Below are 13,601 nucleotides of genomic sequence, written 5' to 3'. Positions count from 1 at the left end.
TTGAAATCCGTCTCTTGTACACCGGTGAACTTCCTGGCAACCGCTGCAGCCCTGGAGGTGTGGTCGTGCCCTGCTTTGTGGGAGGCGAAGTATTGTGTAGCCAATCTCAGACCTTCTGAGATACTGTTCATACTGCCCGAAGCTAACCCTGATGCTGAGACAAGATCGAAATCGCGCGAAAAGAGGCTTTGTGGAAGCTCGGTTGCGACATTGCTCAGGATACGTGAAATGGCAGAGCTACATCATCAGCTTGGCACTTGGACATGGCCTTATCGATAGCTTGACGGGTCCGTGCGTCAAAAGTTCGCCCAACGCGACTCTGCGCGTTCGCAAACGAAGACAGCAACATTACAACCCAGCCAACCCTTCGCGGCGATACCGATACTGCAGCCAATCACAACATGTCTGGAAACACGCCCAAAACCATGTCCAAGGGACTGATGGGGATGAAGGTACGCAGATCACTACTGGATTACCCTGGGAATACGCTGAACGTGAGTAGTTTATGCAGCGCGCGGCCGCAAAGTCTTCGCCCTCGACGCCCAATGGCCCGCCTAGCAAGAAAGCACGCCTTTCAAATGGTGCATCCGCTGTAGGAACCTCGGATCACGACATCATACAATCAGGACTAGATGCGGAAGAAGCGAAGCGCCAGGCGGCCCTTGACAAAGCTGCGCAACATGCGGGTGAGACAAAGTGGGTGTTGAGTTTCAAGGACCCTCTCGAAGGAAAGAGACAAGATGCAATGAAGGTTAGGCAAGCGGGATTCGCTGAGCTCGACGCAGAGGACGAGGACGAGGACGATGAGGAAGATGTTAAGCCTATAAGAATGCAGTTCGGCGGTGGTGTCAAGAAGAAGGCAGATGTGTGTACAATTTGCACTTGCGATAGAATCAAACTGACGAAATGCAGACAACGGTGCCTTTTGTCAAGGCCGAGAACTCGGAATCAGAATCCGAGCATTCTTCAGACGAGTATGATTCGGACGATCCTGCCGCAGATCTGATCCGACAGACCAAGCGCGAAATGGCCACGGAAAAGCGCGAATCCAAGAACAAGCGGGGCGACGATTCCGTCAAGGCAACACCGAAGCGACAGAAGGACGATGGCGACCTACAGGGCCTGACATCGATATCAGGCAGTCGACGGTCCGGAGGCGGGGGCGGCTTCGGTGGCATGGCCAACATGGAATGCTATAAATGTGGGCAAAAGGGACATATTTCAGCCAACTGCTCATCTACACCACGAGGATCTGCAGGCAGAGGCAAAGGCAAGGGCCGGAGGTAGCCGCGGCGACGTCTTCTCGATGTATTTGTACACTTGGTCCGGTTCAATGATACCCCATGAAGACTCCGTCTTCAGTTGCACTTTGGTCACCCGACCTTGTCCCCGTCTTGGATGAGCATGTACTCGTCTCCGACCATCATCTTCATTTGACTGTCGTCCATGAAGTTGGCGTGATCGCCATTCAAGGCAGCGCCGTCTTTGTCGTACATGAACTTGGCCAGCGCCAGATAGTCGGGGAAGACGAAGGTGCAGATGGCATCGTAGTCCATGAGCTTGGCTTTGCCGTGCATAATGTCTTGTATGGCTTTTCGATCCCGCTCCAGATGGTATGTCTGTGGCGGTCTCAGCTTGGGTGCTATGTAGTGGACTGCGCTCGGGCTGTACAAGGCTGTAGCTGAGGATGCCATGGCGCTGCAGGATGGGAACTGCGCGCTGTGCGTGGTTGTTGTTATAGTACTCGATAAAGTCGGCATCCGACATGCCATCTTTCTTCTTGATGTATATAGTCGCCTTGACAACCTTTCTGAAGCCAGTCGTGTTCGCGTAACCTGCTTGAAATGCCTTGGGTACCATGTTGTCACGTAGACGAAGATCAACGGTGACGGGCACGGGCAGTAGCCAGCCCTAGTGTCTTGTCGACAATGCAGGGCCCACCGTATCTGACGTTGGTCGTTACCACAACGCCGGACGCTGCTGCATTCATTGTTTGGTGAGTAGAGCCGCACTCAGCGCCTGCCACTTCCCCGCCACAATATACGCTGTCCCTCACCGCCTCTTGTCTGCCACAGCTGCAGGCAATTGATTAGTCTCGGACCACAGTGAATCACCAGCGGACCCGCCTGTCCGACCATTGTCCGCTCCACCGCACGTCTTGTGGATGCTCCCATCGCTAGGCGCACGACAGTCTCTGGGAAACCTGTCGCTGGTACCACGACACCGAACACTCGTTCCCAGGCTACCGGTTGCCTGGTCGATCGCACAGTACACAACATCGTCATCACACTGCTCAGCCTCGACTCGGCTCGCCACCAGTCACCTCGGATCACGCGCCATACATAACCCGCTTCGCTGCCAGGCCGCCGTCGTCCCGCTACCAGCTACGCATCGCGCCCTTGCGACTTCGCTGAGAAGAAAGCAGTCAGCCGCCATGGCGGAAGAGCTAGGACGAGAGGCCGGGGGGAGGTCGCGCATAGAAGACCTGGAAAGGCCACAACTCGACGATCGCTCCTACCGAATCATCACTCTACCAAATCAACTAGAGGTCCTATTGATACACGAGGCGGGGACGGACAAGGCTAGTGCGGCGCTGGATGTCAATGTGGGCAGCTTCAGCGATGCGCCGGATATGCCGGGTATCGCGCACGCGGTGGAACATCTGCTGTTCATGGGGACTGAGAAGTACCCAGAGGAGAACGCCTACAACCAATATCTGACACGCCACGGCGGGTATTCGAATGCCTTCACAGCCTCTACCTCAACCAACTACTACTTTGAGCTTTCATACCCTTCCTCCACACCTGCGAGCAGCCAAACCGCATCGCCAGACGTGTCACAAACTAATCTGTCAGAGTCCAAGGACGAGTCGCCGCTATGGGGAGGGCTGGACCGCTTCGGCCAGTTCTTCATCAGTCCTCTGTTCTTGGAAGACACGGTCGATCGCGAGCTCAAGGCTGTGGACTCAGAGAATAAGAAGAACCTCCAAAATGATACCTGGCGGATGCATCAGCTTAACAAGGCATTGGCCAATCCAGATCATCCCTACAACCATTTCTCGACCGGAAGCTACAAGACCCTCCATGACGAGCCCATAGCACGAGGCGTGAAGATTCGAGACGAGTTTATCAAGTTTCACTCAACGCACTATTCTGCAAACCGGATGAAGTTAGTCGTCCTAGGCCGAGAGAGCCTTGACACACTGGAAACATGGGTGGAGGAGATCTTCGCTAAAGTCCCGAACAAGAACCTTGGACAAAATCGATGGGATATGCCCGTTTACACTGGGAATGAACTGTTGACACAGACGTTTGCCAGACCGGTCTTGGAATCACGGTCGTTAGAGCTTACATTCGCCTATCGCGATGAAGAGAAGTTTTACGAGTCACATCCTTCAAGATACCTTAGTCACTTGCTCGGTCACGAAGGTCCCGGTAGCATCCTTGCACACATCAAAGCAAAGGGCTGGGCGAACGGACTTGGTGCTGGAGGCTCTACCCTATGCCCTGGCTCAGGGCTGTTCACTGTCAATATCAAATTGACCGAGGAGGGGCTCAAGAATTACAAAGAGGTTGCCAAGCTTGTCTTCCAATACATCGGATTGATGCGCGATCAGCCACCTCTCGAATGGGTAGTCGAGGAGCAAATGCGGATCAGTGAAGTGGAGTTCCGATTTAAGCAAAAGAGCCCACCTAGCCGCACTGCCAGTGGTCTCGCCGGTATCATGCAGAGGCCTTACGACCGCAAGATGCTTCTAAGCGGTCCAGCCATCATCAAGAAGTTCGATGCCCAGCTGATCAGTGAGGCTATGTCCTACCTTCGACCAGACAACTTCAGGATGACGATCATTAGTCAAGATTTCCCAGGTGGATGGGATCAAAAGGAAAAGTGGTATGGAACAGAGCACAAGGTCGAAAATATGCCAGAAGACTTCCTTGCCGAGATCAGACAAGCATTCGAGAGCAAGAGCCGGCCGGCAGAGCTACACTTCCCGCACAAGAATGAGTTCATCCCGACCCGGCTCGAAGTAGAGAAGAAAGAGGTTGAACAGCCGACCAAGGAGCCGAAGCTCATCCGCCACGACGACAACGTGCGCATCTGGTGGAAGAAGGATGATCAGTTCTGGGTACCCAAGGCTAACGTTCATATCTACTTCCGAACACCCATCACCAGCATCACAGCTCGTATCACGTTATTGTGCACGCTCTATCGTGAGCTTGTAAATGACGCTCTAGTGGAGTATTCCTACGACGCCGACCTATCCGGTTTGGTCTACGACTTCACCAACCACATCAGTGGCCTTTCGATTACCGTCAGCGGCTACAACGACAAGTTGCACGTATTGCTGGAGAAGGTCTTACTGCAAGTACGGGATCTTGAAGTATCAGAAGATCGTTTCAGGATCATTCACGACCGTATGCTTCGTTCTCTACGCAACTGGGAGTACGGGCAGCCTTTCCATCAGGTTGGGACATACTCTCGGCAATTCAAGAGTGAGAAGAGCGTAATGAACGACGAACTTCTTCCAGAGCTTGAGAACGTGACGGCTCAGGACGTACAGCAGTTCTTCCCGCAAATCCTGGCGCAATGTCAAATCGAGGTTTTGGCACATGGCAACCTATACAAGGAGGAAGCTCTGAAGATTACTGATCTAGTAGAACGCACTATAAAGCCAAGGAGACTGCCATCGAATCAGTTACCTACACGCCGGGGACTCATCTGGCCATCCGGCAGTAACTTCATCTACGAGAAACAACTAAAAGATCCCCAAAACGTCAATCACTGCATCGAATATAGCTTATATGCCGGTCACCGTTACGACAGCGTCACGCGCGCCAAGCTCCTGCTTCTTGGGCAGATGACGGACGAGCCGTGTTTCAATCAACTTCGTACCATTGAGCAGCTTGGCTATGTCGTGTTCTCTGGCCCTAGCTTCCACGACATTTGGTCAGGATATCGCATTCTCATCCAGAGTGAGAAAGATTGTCGGTACCTTGAAGGTCGCATCGAGAACTTCCTCAACACGTTCGAGCAGACACTAAACGACATGAATGAGGAAGACTTTGAGAGTCACAAGCGTGCGATGATTAACAAGAGGCTCGCGAAACTGAAGAATCTATCGTCGGAGGACAATAGGTTCTGGAATCACATTTACAGTGATTCGTATGATTTCCTGCAAGGTATGCTGTCACCTAGACCCGTGCACTAGTACATTTCTAACGAGTATACAGCCGATGTTGATGCTGCGACTATCGAGAAGCTTACCAAGAAGGACATGGTAGACTTCTACAGTCACTACATCTCGACTTCATCCTCTCAACGATCCAAACTCTCAGTACATCTACAAGCGCAAGCCAAGGCCAAGGAGCCCTCGCTCGAGGAGAAGAAGACTGCCGCCGCCGCTGCGCTCAAAATCATTCTCGCCGAACACAAGATCACAACCAATGACGAAGCTTTCGAGGGGCGCATCAAGGACGCATCGTCCAATGCGGCTATCTCGGATGCAGTTGCCAGCCACCTCACTGACGATCTCAAGATCGAGAAGGAAGTCGCTAACAAGATCCTCGACGAAGCAAAGGCTGCATTGGGTGTAGCAGATTCAGGTCTGCCGGCCGCGCCTCAGGCCCTGGATACGAGTGCAGATGTCAAGAGCGTAGTGGATGCTTCACAGCCTGTTCTTATCGAGGATGTGCATGCTTGGAAGGCGAGTATGCAAGTCAGCACCGGTGTTCGACCGGTGCGAAACTTGGAAGACTTCGTCGAGGTTGCTGAGAAGCTGTGAGTGAAACTATCGCGCTGAGCTTTCTGTTCAGCAATATATCGAAGAAGAACATGGAGATGCGTTATGAGGATGTAGAAAAAAAGGAAGGGGTGCAGCTTCGTTCCCATCTTAGCGTAGTTTCCCTCGATCTATAAATCAATCATACGTATTGCACGTGTCTGATCTATGATCTCTGAGCAGCCATCTGAACCTCGTCCCATTGTCTCATTAGGTCAAGTTCCCATCGCAAAGGTCTCCGCCTCGTCACTCTTCACGAAGCCGACAGGCGAACCGAAACACCACGCACGTGGGAATCCGATACCCCATTTGGCCATCAAGCTCCGCAAATCTTCTTCTGTGCCTGGAATTACATTGATGAATATACGATCAGTATCGTGGCGGGGTTCCGAATGCACTGCCCCTTCTTCTCCGCCTATCCTAAAAAACGCCACTTCTCTAGAAGCCGGTGTCTCACGCTCCACATCTTGTAGAGAATGTACGAGTGACTGTCGTACGGAGTCACTATACGTGGAACAGCCTACGCAACATATCGATGTACAGGTATGGTCACCCAACTTCTCTTTCTCGATCTTCTTAGTCTCTCTGAGCACCCTCAGCGCCATGTCATTACGTTTTGTGAAGAGAGTGCTTGGTCCGAGGAGTGTGGTACAGAGCTTCCATAGCCTTTGCGTACTAGACTGAGCAAGACCAAAGCCAGTGGCTTCAGCATCGTAGGCGAAAACATTCTCATCTGTGTGCCAGCGTGGTGTATCGTATTCGTGGGTTGTCGTGGTGCAGCGGATAGTCAGCCAGTAATTGTGGATGTTCGCTGCTGACAAGAAAGTCTGTAGCCATGAGAGGAGAGGGAGGAGCCGGTGTATCAAAGTCGCGGGAGAAGACAGTGTAAGAGTTGCCCAGGTGTGGAATGACGGTGGGAGGGACGTGGTGCTTGCGTGGAGGAGAGGACCACAATATGTCCATGAAGAAGGGCTGAGTACTTTTAGCCGTGATGGAGATGTACTGTCAGCTTTGGGGTCTTCTGGCAAGGCATCGTTTGGTGTGGTCGTAGGTGGGTATGGAATGAAAGCGTGAGAGCCGTATTGCGGTAGCGGATCGATGGCTGGCGTTGAAGCATTGTTTATCGTCTTGAATGAGGGCTGCACATTTTCAATTGAGCTGGGTTCATCTTCGTAGAATAGTAACATGTTGAGCGAGTTTGCTCTCAGTACGATTGAGAGAGCTCTGCAGATGCTTCTGCAGCGGTTCGTAACTAAAAATAATTTGACTTCTGGAACTACGTGTTTTACGCGCTTTGGTCACACAGGGCGTCTGATTAGTGGTTGATGTTTAGGGCGTGGTGGCACAGGGGGCGCGGCCTCCATCCTTTGACGGACATGCATGGATGTATATGCCACCCACTATTCAAAGAGACCTCGGAATGTCGCCAGACCGGATTGCGCGAATAACACTACCAGGTCTACTCGTCAATGCGGGAGTTGACAAGGTGCTGCTACATAGGTGATCGGTACCTAGGTAGACGCGACCAACGTGGATCGGCCCGTCAGGGTTCCGATGACTTCGTCATACGACGAAGGCGCAGTGGCAGCTCTCCGCATGGAATCACAACACCGCGCAAGGCATAAGGAGCCACTCGGGCCGGAAGGTTGAGACAAGGAGGAGGGATTGACACAGCCAGAATGCTACGACGAGCCATCCTGCGGGCGGCTGCGCGCCCACCACAACTTCTTCGCAGCCCACACACGCGCCGCTATGCGACAGAGCCGCCAGCCTCTCCAGCGTCCTCCCAGTCGCGCATCGAGCGCTTCAATCGCCGCCTGCCAAAGTTTCTGCACAAGTACACCAATGCGCTCGGCAATGCCCCGGTCACGCACATAACGTCGTTCCTTCTCCTCCACGAGCTCACGGCCGTCATCCCTCTGTTCGGTCTCGCTGGCTACTTCCACTACACACACTGGCTGCCTCCGTGGTTCGCAGAAGGGGCTTGGATAGCGTCAGGCGTCGAGCGCTTCGGTCGGTACTTCAAGCGCAAGGGCTGGATACGCAGCGATGAAGCGCTGGAAGCCGAACGTGAGGTCGACGAGATCCAGAAGGATGACAAACAGAGGCAGTGGATGAAGAGCCAGGGTTTGTTGTCGCATTCCGATGACGACGGCATCGGCAGCGAGACTAAGAGGCTGAGGAAGGTGGATCAGGCATGGAACATCAGCGAAGGCGGTGTCAGGCTGGTCGTCGAGTTTGCGACGGCTTACGCGATTGTCAAGATGTTGTTGATTCCGAGAATCGTGTTCAGCGTATGGGCTACTCCCACCTTTGCGCGATGGACGGTCGCCCCGGTCTTGAAGAAGTTCCGCGCCATGTTTGGGAAGAAGGGGAACGGCGCGCCTGGAGCGGGGACTGGTGCTATCGAAGGGGGTGCTGTACCGAAGAGTGGAAGTGGAAAGACTTGATCATCCAAGTGGGCTCTAGTTGCAGACAGGCCCTTGGTAGGTACTCTAGGTCTGTACTGTACATACCATTCTATCGCTGAATGCAGATACATGGTAAGCATTTCTCGATGGGCTACTTCCCAAGTTACGCCTTACTATCGATATCGCGGTGAAGTCTGTATCTCCCTTATCTTCTCATTCGCGTCATAGGCCACCGTTTGCTTCGCTCATTGTCGGCTTTCTCGGCTGTTTCTTTCCCTCGTCTCCAGTCCCCATCCAGCCCAATTCCACGGCCAGCAAGATGTGCTTCAACGACGACGATTACAGCTACGAGTCCAGAGTTGAGGTCCGCAATGGCCAGCGCTACTACACAGAGGATTACTACCCCGGCTTTGGTATGTCTAGACGCCGCAGGTATGGCCTCGGCGGCTCGTACTACCCTTCGCGCTACTACAGCCATACCCCCAGAGGCCGCTACATGAGCAGAGCAGTCACATATCCGAATCGGTACTCCCAGTACGGCGGCGGATATCCAAGTGGTGTCGTTCCTGGAGGTTATTCCAGGGGCGTAATCCCAGGCGGCCACTCCCAGGCCATGGTTCCTCGAGGGTATATTGGAGGTGTCCATCCCGGCCATCCGCCTGCATATACATACGGTACCGGATATCCTGTCGGTGCTCGTAGTATTGTGCCGGTCAATCCCGCAATGGTAAGTTCTCGCTTGTCTTTCGTTGCCCCATCGCGTTTGTTTGCGACTTCCCTTTACTACACCGCTGCCTTGCCCCGCCATCATTGGCTCGCATGTTTTCTTGAACATCGCGTGGCTCTCGGCCTTTACTGCCGCGACATCATCTTTCTCTCGATTTTGTTGTATCTCGCTCCGACCTTCACCTTCTTCCTCCTCTCGCCCTGCTCCACTGTAACCGCGCAATTCCCACCGACCGCCATCGCGACCTGCCTCCTTCACAACTCTCCTATTCATCGTCCGATCGGCCCTTATCCATCAACTCTTGCAATGGAGGGGTACCCAAAGCCCCGCCACCAATACATCTACAACCCTCGTTACGGCCAACGCGGTTTCCTCTCCTATGCCGGCCAAGCCGCGAATGGCGCCGCGCCCACTGGCGTCATAGGCGGCGGCTATGGCTACGGTGGGCTCGGAGGCGTTGGCGTCGGTATGGGTGTCGGATACGGGGTGGCCGCCTACCAACCTGCGGTATACACCCGTCCCTTGTACCCTCAAACCTACGCCACCAACTACTTTCCCCAGAACTACTATGCCTCCAATTATTCTTACCCTTCCTATGGCGGTGGCTATGGCTACTACAACTACAACTTGTATGGCTCGCTGTACCCACTTGCTAACTTCTATTACCCCTACCAGAGGACCTACTACAACACCGTACCTAGTTACGGCTACTCGGCGCACGTCTATCCACCTGGCCCAAGTACAACTACCACAACATATCATGTGACAAACAGTCAACCACAAGGACCGCAAGGCTTCTCGGGCCCAAGGACGGTCAGAGAGACAAGGCCAGCATACGTTCACGGTCACACACAGCAAGGTCCCACGCGCGAAGACATCCAGATGGAAAACCGGAGGATCGCGACTGAGCGTGGCTCGTACGACCCGCGCAAGATCAGGCCAGCAGATGCACGCGACGACGATCCTTTCTGGTGTCGCGAGCTCAACGGCGAGTGGCATCTCAGGTCCTACTATCAGATTGAGAACGAGTGTCATCCTGGCCGATGGATGATGGATGCTGATGTCGGCTTCCTCGTCTTCCACCGCGCGTGATTGGAGCGTTCTTCCACAGTCAGCGACGCGCTCAGCAGAGACAAGAGGCGGTTGATGATACGGACAAGAAGGACTGGTCCACATCACGTTAGGCATCAACGGCAATGAGACAATGGGGTGACGGGATCTACGGTTTTCAGGATTTCGTTCATTTATAAAGTGGAGGATACTTCTGCCTAGGTATGAAAGCAGCATATCATGATATTGGCGTTGGCGTTATGAAGGACAGGCGTTATTAGGGGTGTTTCTTGGGAGAGTCAGAAAAGCAAGGGCGGAATTGCGACTGCACGATAGACCATAGTAACATAACATAGTACTCAAACATTCGGATTCCGCTCTCGTACTTCCCACTCCTATGGTATTGTTTCGTAATTATATCCTTGACATTTCAAGTTCCTCATGCAAGACTCGCCGAGTCCAACACAGACTCAACGTCGCTCGCGAACAGCTCCATCTTAAGATCCTGCACTTCACATCTTCTCTCCCTGAATCGTGGCAACCACCTTCCTTGTGTGCTTCGAATCTCTGAATTCGAGGTACCATATGCCTTGCCATGTGCCCGTGTTCAGCTTTCCATTTGTGATCGGGATCGTGACGCTCGCGCCAATCAACGCAGACTTGACATGCGCGGGCATGTCATCGCTGCCTTCTGCATCATGGCGGTACAGTCCCTGACCCTTCTTGTCTTCCGGCACAATGCGGTCCAGCGCGGTGCTCATGTCCGCGCGAACATCCTGATCCCAGTTCTCGTTCAGAGATAGCGCGCACGATGTGTGTTGAATGAAGAGGTTCAGTAGGCCAGTCTTGTAGTTCTTGATCTCGGGTACTTCTTTGAGGATGTGGTCGGTGATGAGGTAGGAGCCGCGCGACCGACTGGGGAGGGTGAGGGATTTCTGTGCCCTAGGAACTGTTAACAACTAACAGACACTTTGTATAGGTACAAAACACAAGGACATACCAAGACATGATTGGTACGGAGGTGCAGACGTTTGGACTCTTGCACAGCACGCTTGCGCGCGGTTGGGGTGTTGGCACGAGGTAGTTTGCGAGGCTGTTGTAGGGCGCCCAGAATATACCGACAAAGAGTCCTGGGAATAGCGCAATTACGAAGATGAAGACGATCAAGAAGGTCGTTAGATGTGAGCTTGTAGAGTGTTGTTGCGGCATTGCGTTGAGCTAAAGTTCGGAGAGTTGAGTCGCGTTATGTGGGGTGGGGTGACGTCAGAGGAGTGTCGCGGTGGGGTCAGGTCGTCTTGAATGTAAAGAGCATGTCCGTCTTCAAATTTCACACCCAACATACGCACATGAGATACGCATTGGTTGTATGATCACTGACGCAGTAAGCATGGGTGTCCATGCTAAGCCAGTGCTGAATCACCCGTAGTGAGGTCCATCCGCTGGGCACAGCCTCGTTCTCTGCTCATCCGCTTCTAACTCATTAACAACGACTTCAATCGACCTTCAGGGCCTTCAGGACGCGCTTCCTACGCGTTTTTTGTGTGCCTTCAAAATCACTGAATCGGTAGTAAATGTATGTAAACTAGGATGAACGTGCAAAGCACCATTCTGACTGCAGAAGAGAGACTGCGAGTGCGATACCCTCACTTGGAGTGCCTGGTTTCATCTGACGTAGAGGAAGTCATCGGAAACTGTGCCTTCGGATCATGAGCCAACAAATATCTCAAGCTTTCACAGGATAGGAGTCCGAAAGATCATCCACCTTCAATGTAGTTTGCTTTCTTTGAGCCAGAGTTGTACAAAAGTGAAGCACGTTGGGTCCTACATGTACAGCGGACATATCACCAGCATGCTCAGGTTTGACGTATGCCAATGTCTCACACAGCCCTGACGCTTGTGAAACGAGACCTTATTTTCAGCTCAGATGGTGATCTCATCAACCATCCAGCTCAAATGAAGGCCTTTCTGCTCTTTGACATCGCCGTTAGAGTCGGTTGTATTCCCGTATGCACTGGCAGTGACTTAGGGATTTAAGCTCAGAGCATGTCAATATTGGTGGACTTGTAATGTATATCTTTCAGTACCATGAGGTGGAACATGAAGGCTGTCTCACATCCATATAGAATGACCCCTCGACGCTGTCCGGTAAGAGATGGCTCAACTTGATTCGCGAAAGCCATGTATTCAGGGAATACACTCTGCTCTCGAATGATGATACCAAAGCGGAGCTCAATCCCAGAACTTTTTCGAGTTCAATGCGCATACATTGCATCGTTCAGAAGACAGGCGAATACCGCGACCTCAACACGACAGAAGACGACAGTTTGTCAAAGTCTCAATTGCAATGCATATATACACCAGCCCTGATCTCTCTTCTGACTGCCTCGCTCTATCGCTGTGCAAGCGGCTCATCCGTAACCTTCTGCGTCCCGTTGACTTCCGCCGCATCGCCTTTGGGTCCAAGGGGGTATGATAGCTCGTGTTCAGGGGTGGCTTCGAGGAGCGGTCGGTGTTTCTCGTGTGCCTATAGAGGTAATTAGCGGTAATTCTCTTGCCTTAACCAGCTCCAGTATCGGAAGGCTGAAATAGACACAATCCAAACGGGGACTTACGAATGGAAGTCCACAGTATGTGCACCAGCAGATCTGGGGCTTATCTACGTTGATGAAGATCCTTGGGTGTCCGAGAGGGCCACCGCCTCCGTCACAGGATACAGTACGGTCGTGCGTCCAGCGAACGGGCTGCTTGTGGATGAGCTCGATCGCGGCGTATGGGCGAGGCTGTACGATTCTATGTCAGCATGTGAATCTCCCCTGCATAAACCAACCCTTTCTTCCACGGTTGTTTCCGTTTCTTCCATAATGTCCGCTCCAGGAGATTTCGACATACCTGGTCCTCCATAATGCTCTGCTCAAATCTTGGCCCACTCATCGCAACCTCCCTCGGGTTTTGGCTCCGCGACCAAATGCCCTTGTAGTTCGGCGCCTGTTCAACCCTCAACTTCTCGGCTGTCTCTGGAGACTCCTGCAAGACCTTGTCGAAGGAACCCTCGGAAGATGTAGGCATCGCATTGGTCTCGGAAACGTTCGGCTTCGCATCGCGCTTGACAGGGTCGTTAGCGGGGACCTGGTTGCTGGTCGTCGCGGTGGAGGTGTAGCGGACGAAGGAGCGGGAGGAAGCCGCTGCGCTGCGAGAGCGCAGGGCGCGAAGGGCTGTTGGGAGCATATCTGGCGAGGTATTGGAGCAGACGGGCTGCGCAATTGCTTGGGAAAGATGCCGTTTGGATGGTGAAGTTGAGCTTCCGACGGTTCGCGCTAAATCACTTACATAAGCGATCGTGTTATTGGCTTGCTTCCCTTCACACTCAACCTTGCAGGAAGGTGTTTCCAAGAACATTTCTAAAAGATCGTACTAAATTCAGATGTCGAGGCTAGTTTATTCCTTGTAATGAAGTACCGACTTAGTCTGTGAAGACATGACCAACACATTATCAACCGACATTTAGGAAGAGATACAGTCGTATGGTACATATCGCATTTTCCTACTCTGATATTCACGATTTCGACGCTTCCATGTACTTATTACGGCCGATCACGTTGGAAATCGGAACTTAAAGACGTAAAAGCCGCAAAGA

At 52.7% G+C, this 13,601-nt stretch overlaps 7 protein-coding genes across 7 annotated transcripts; 4 read left to right on the top strand and 3 right to left on the bottom strand.

The window, feature by feature from the left end:
* Positions 1-425: 425 nt before the first annotated feature.
* J4E92_000655 (uncharacterized protein) lies at positions 426-1,287 on the top strand (the record flags this gene model as incomplete). The annotated part of the gene is made up of 3 exons (XM_051492070.1): positions 426-452; positions 503-865; positions 913-1,287. The coding sequence occupies 3 exons, from the start codon at positions 426-428 to the stop codon at positions 1,285-1,287; spliced, it is 765 nt and encodes a 254-aa protein (XP_051357582.1).
* Positions 1,288-1,373: 86 nt separating this feature from the next.
* Positions 1,374-1,860, bottom strand: J4E92_000654 (uncharacterized protein; the record flags this gene model as incomplete). The annotated part of the gene is made up of 2 exons (XM_051492069.1): positions 1,374-1,619; positions 1,672-1,860. The coding sequence occupies 2 exons, from the start codon at positions 1,858-1,860 to the stop codon at positions 1,374-1,376; spliced, it is 435 nt and encodes a 144-aa protein (XP_051357581.1).
* A 574-nt stretch (positions 1,861-2,434) lies between these two features.
* Positions 2,435-5,782, top strand: J4E92_000653 (uncharacterized protein; the record flags this gene model as incomplete). The annotated part of the gene is made up of 2 exons (XM_051492068.1): positions 2,435-5,180; positions 5,232-5,782. The coding sequence occupies 2 exons, from the start codon at positions 2,435-2,437 to the stop codon at positions 5,780-5,782; spliced, it is 3,297 nt and encodes a 1,098-aa protein (XP_051357580.1).
* Positions 5,783-7,458: 1,676 nt separating this feature from the next.
* J4E92_000652 (uncharacterized protein) lies at positions 7,459-8,229 on the top strand (the record flags this gene model as incomplete). The annotated part of the gene is made up of 1 exon (XM_051492067.1): positions 7,459-8,229. The coding sequence occupies one exon, from the start codon at positions 7,459-7,461 to the stop codon at positions 8,227-8,229; it is 771 nt and encodes a 256-aa protein (XP_051357579.1).
* Positions 8,230-9,223: 994 nt separating this feature from the next.
* Positions 9,224-10,009, top strand: J4E92_000651 (uncharacterized protein; the record flags this gene model as incomplete). The annotated part of the gene is made up of 1 exon (XM_051492066.1): positions 9,224-10,009. One exon carries the CDS (start codon positions 9,224-9,226, stop codon positions 10,007-10,009), a length of 786 nt encoding a protein of 261 aa, XP_051357578.1.
* A 470-nt stretch (positions 10,010-10,479) lies between these two features.
* On the bottom strand, positions 10,480-10,975 carry J4E92_000650 (uncharacterized protein; the record flags this gene model as incomplete). The annotated part of the gene is made up of 2 exons (XM_051492065.1): positions 10,480-10,909; positions 10,968-10,975. 2 exons carry the CDS (start codon positions 10,973-10,975, stop codon positions 10,480-10,482), a joined length of 438 nt encoding a protein of 145 aa, XP_051357577.1.
* Positions 10,976-12,356: 1,381 nt separating this feature from the next.
* Positions 12,357-13,192, bottom strand: J4E92_000649 (uncharacterized protein; the record flags this gene model as incomplete). Its single annotated transcript, XM_051492064.1, has 3 exons — positions 12,357-12,491; positions 12,580-12,747; positions 12,857-13,192. The coding sequence occupies 3 exons, from the start codon at positions 13,190-13,192 to the stop codon at positions 12,357-12,359; spliced, it is 639 nt and encodes a 212-aa protein (XP_051357576.1).
* Between the last annotated feature and the right edge of the window lie 409 nt (positions 13,193-13,601).

Source organism: Alternaria infectoria, assembly GCF_024043175.1.
Source record: "Alternaria infectoria strain BMP 0036 chromosome Unknown scaffold_1, whole genome shotgun sequence".
NCBI classification, from domain to species: Eukaryota; Fungi; Ascomycota; class Dothideomycetes; order Pleosporales; family Pleosporaceae; genus Alternaria; species Alternaria infectoria.
Note: the sequence above shows the minus strand (reverse complement) of the source record. Positions and strands in the feature narration are given on the sequence as shown.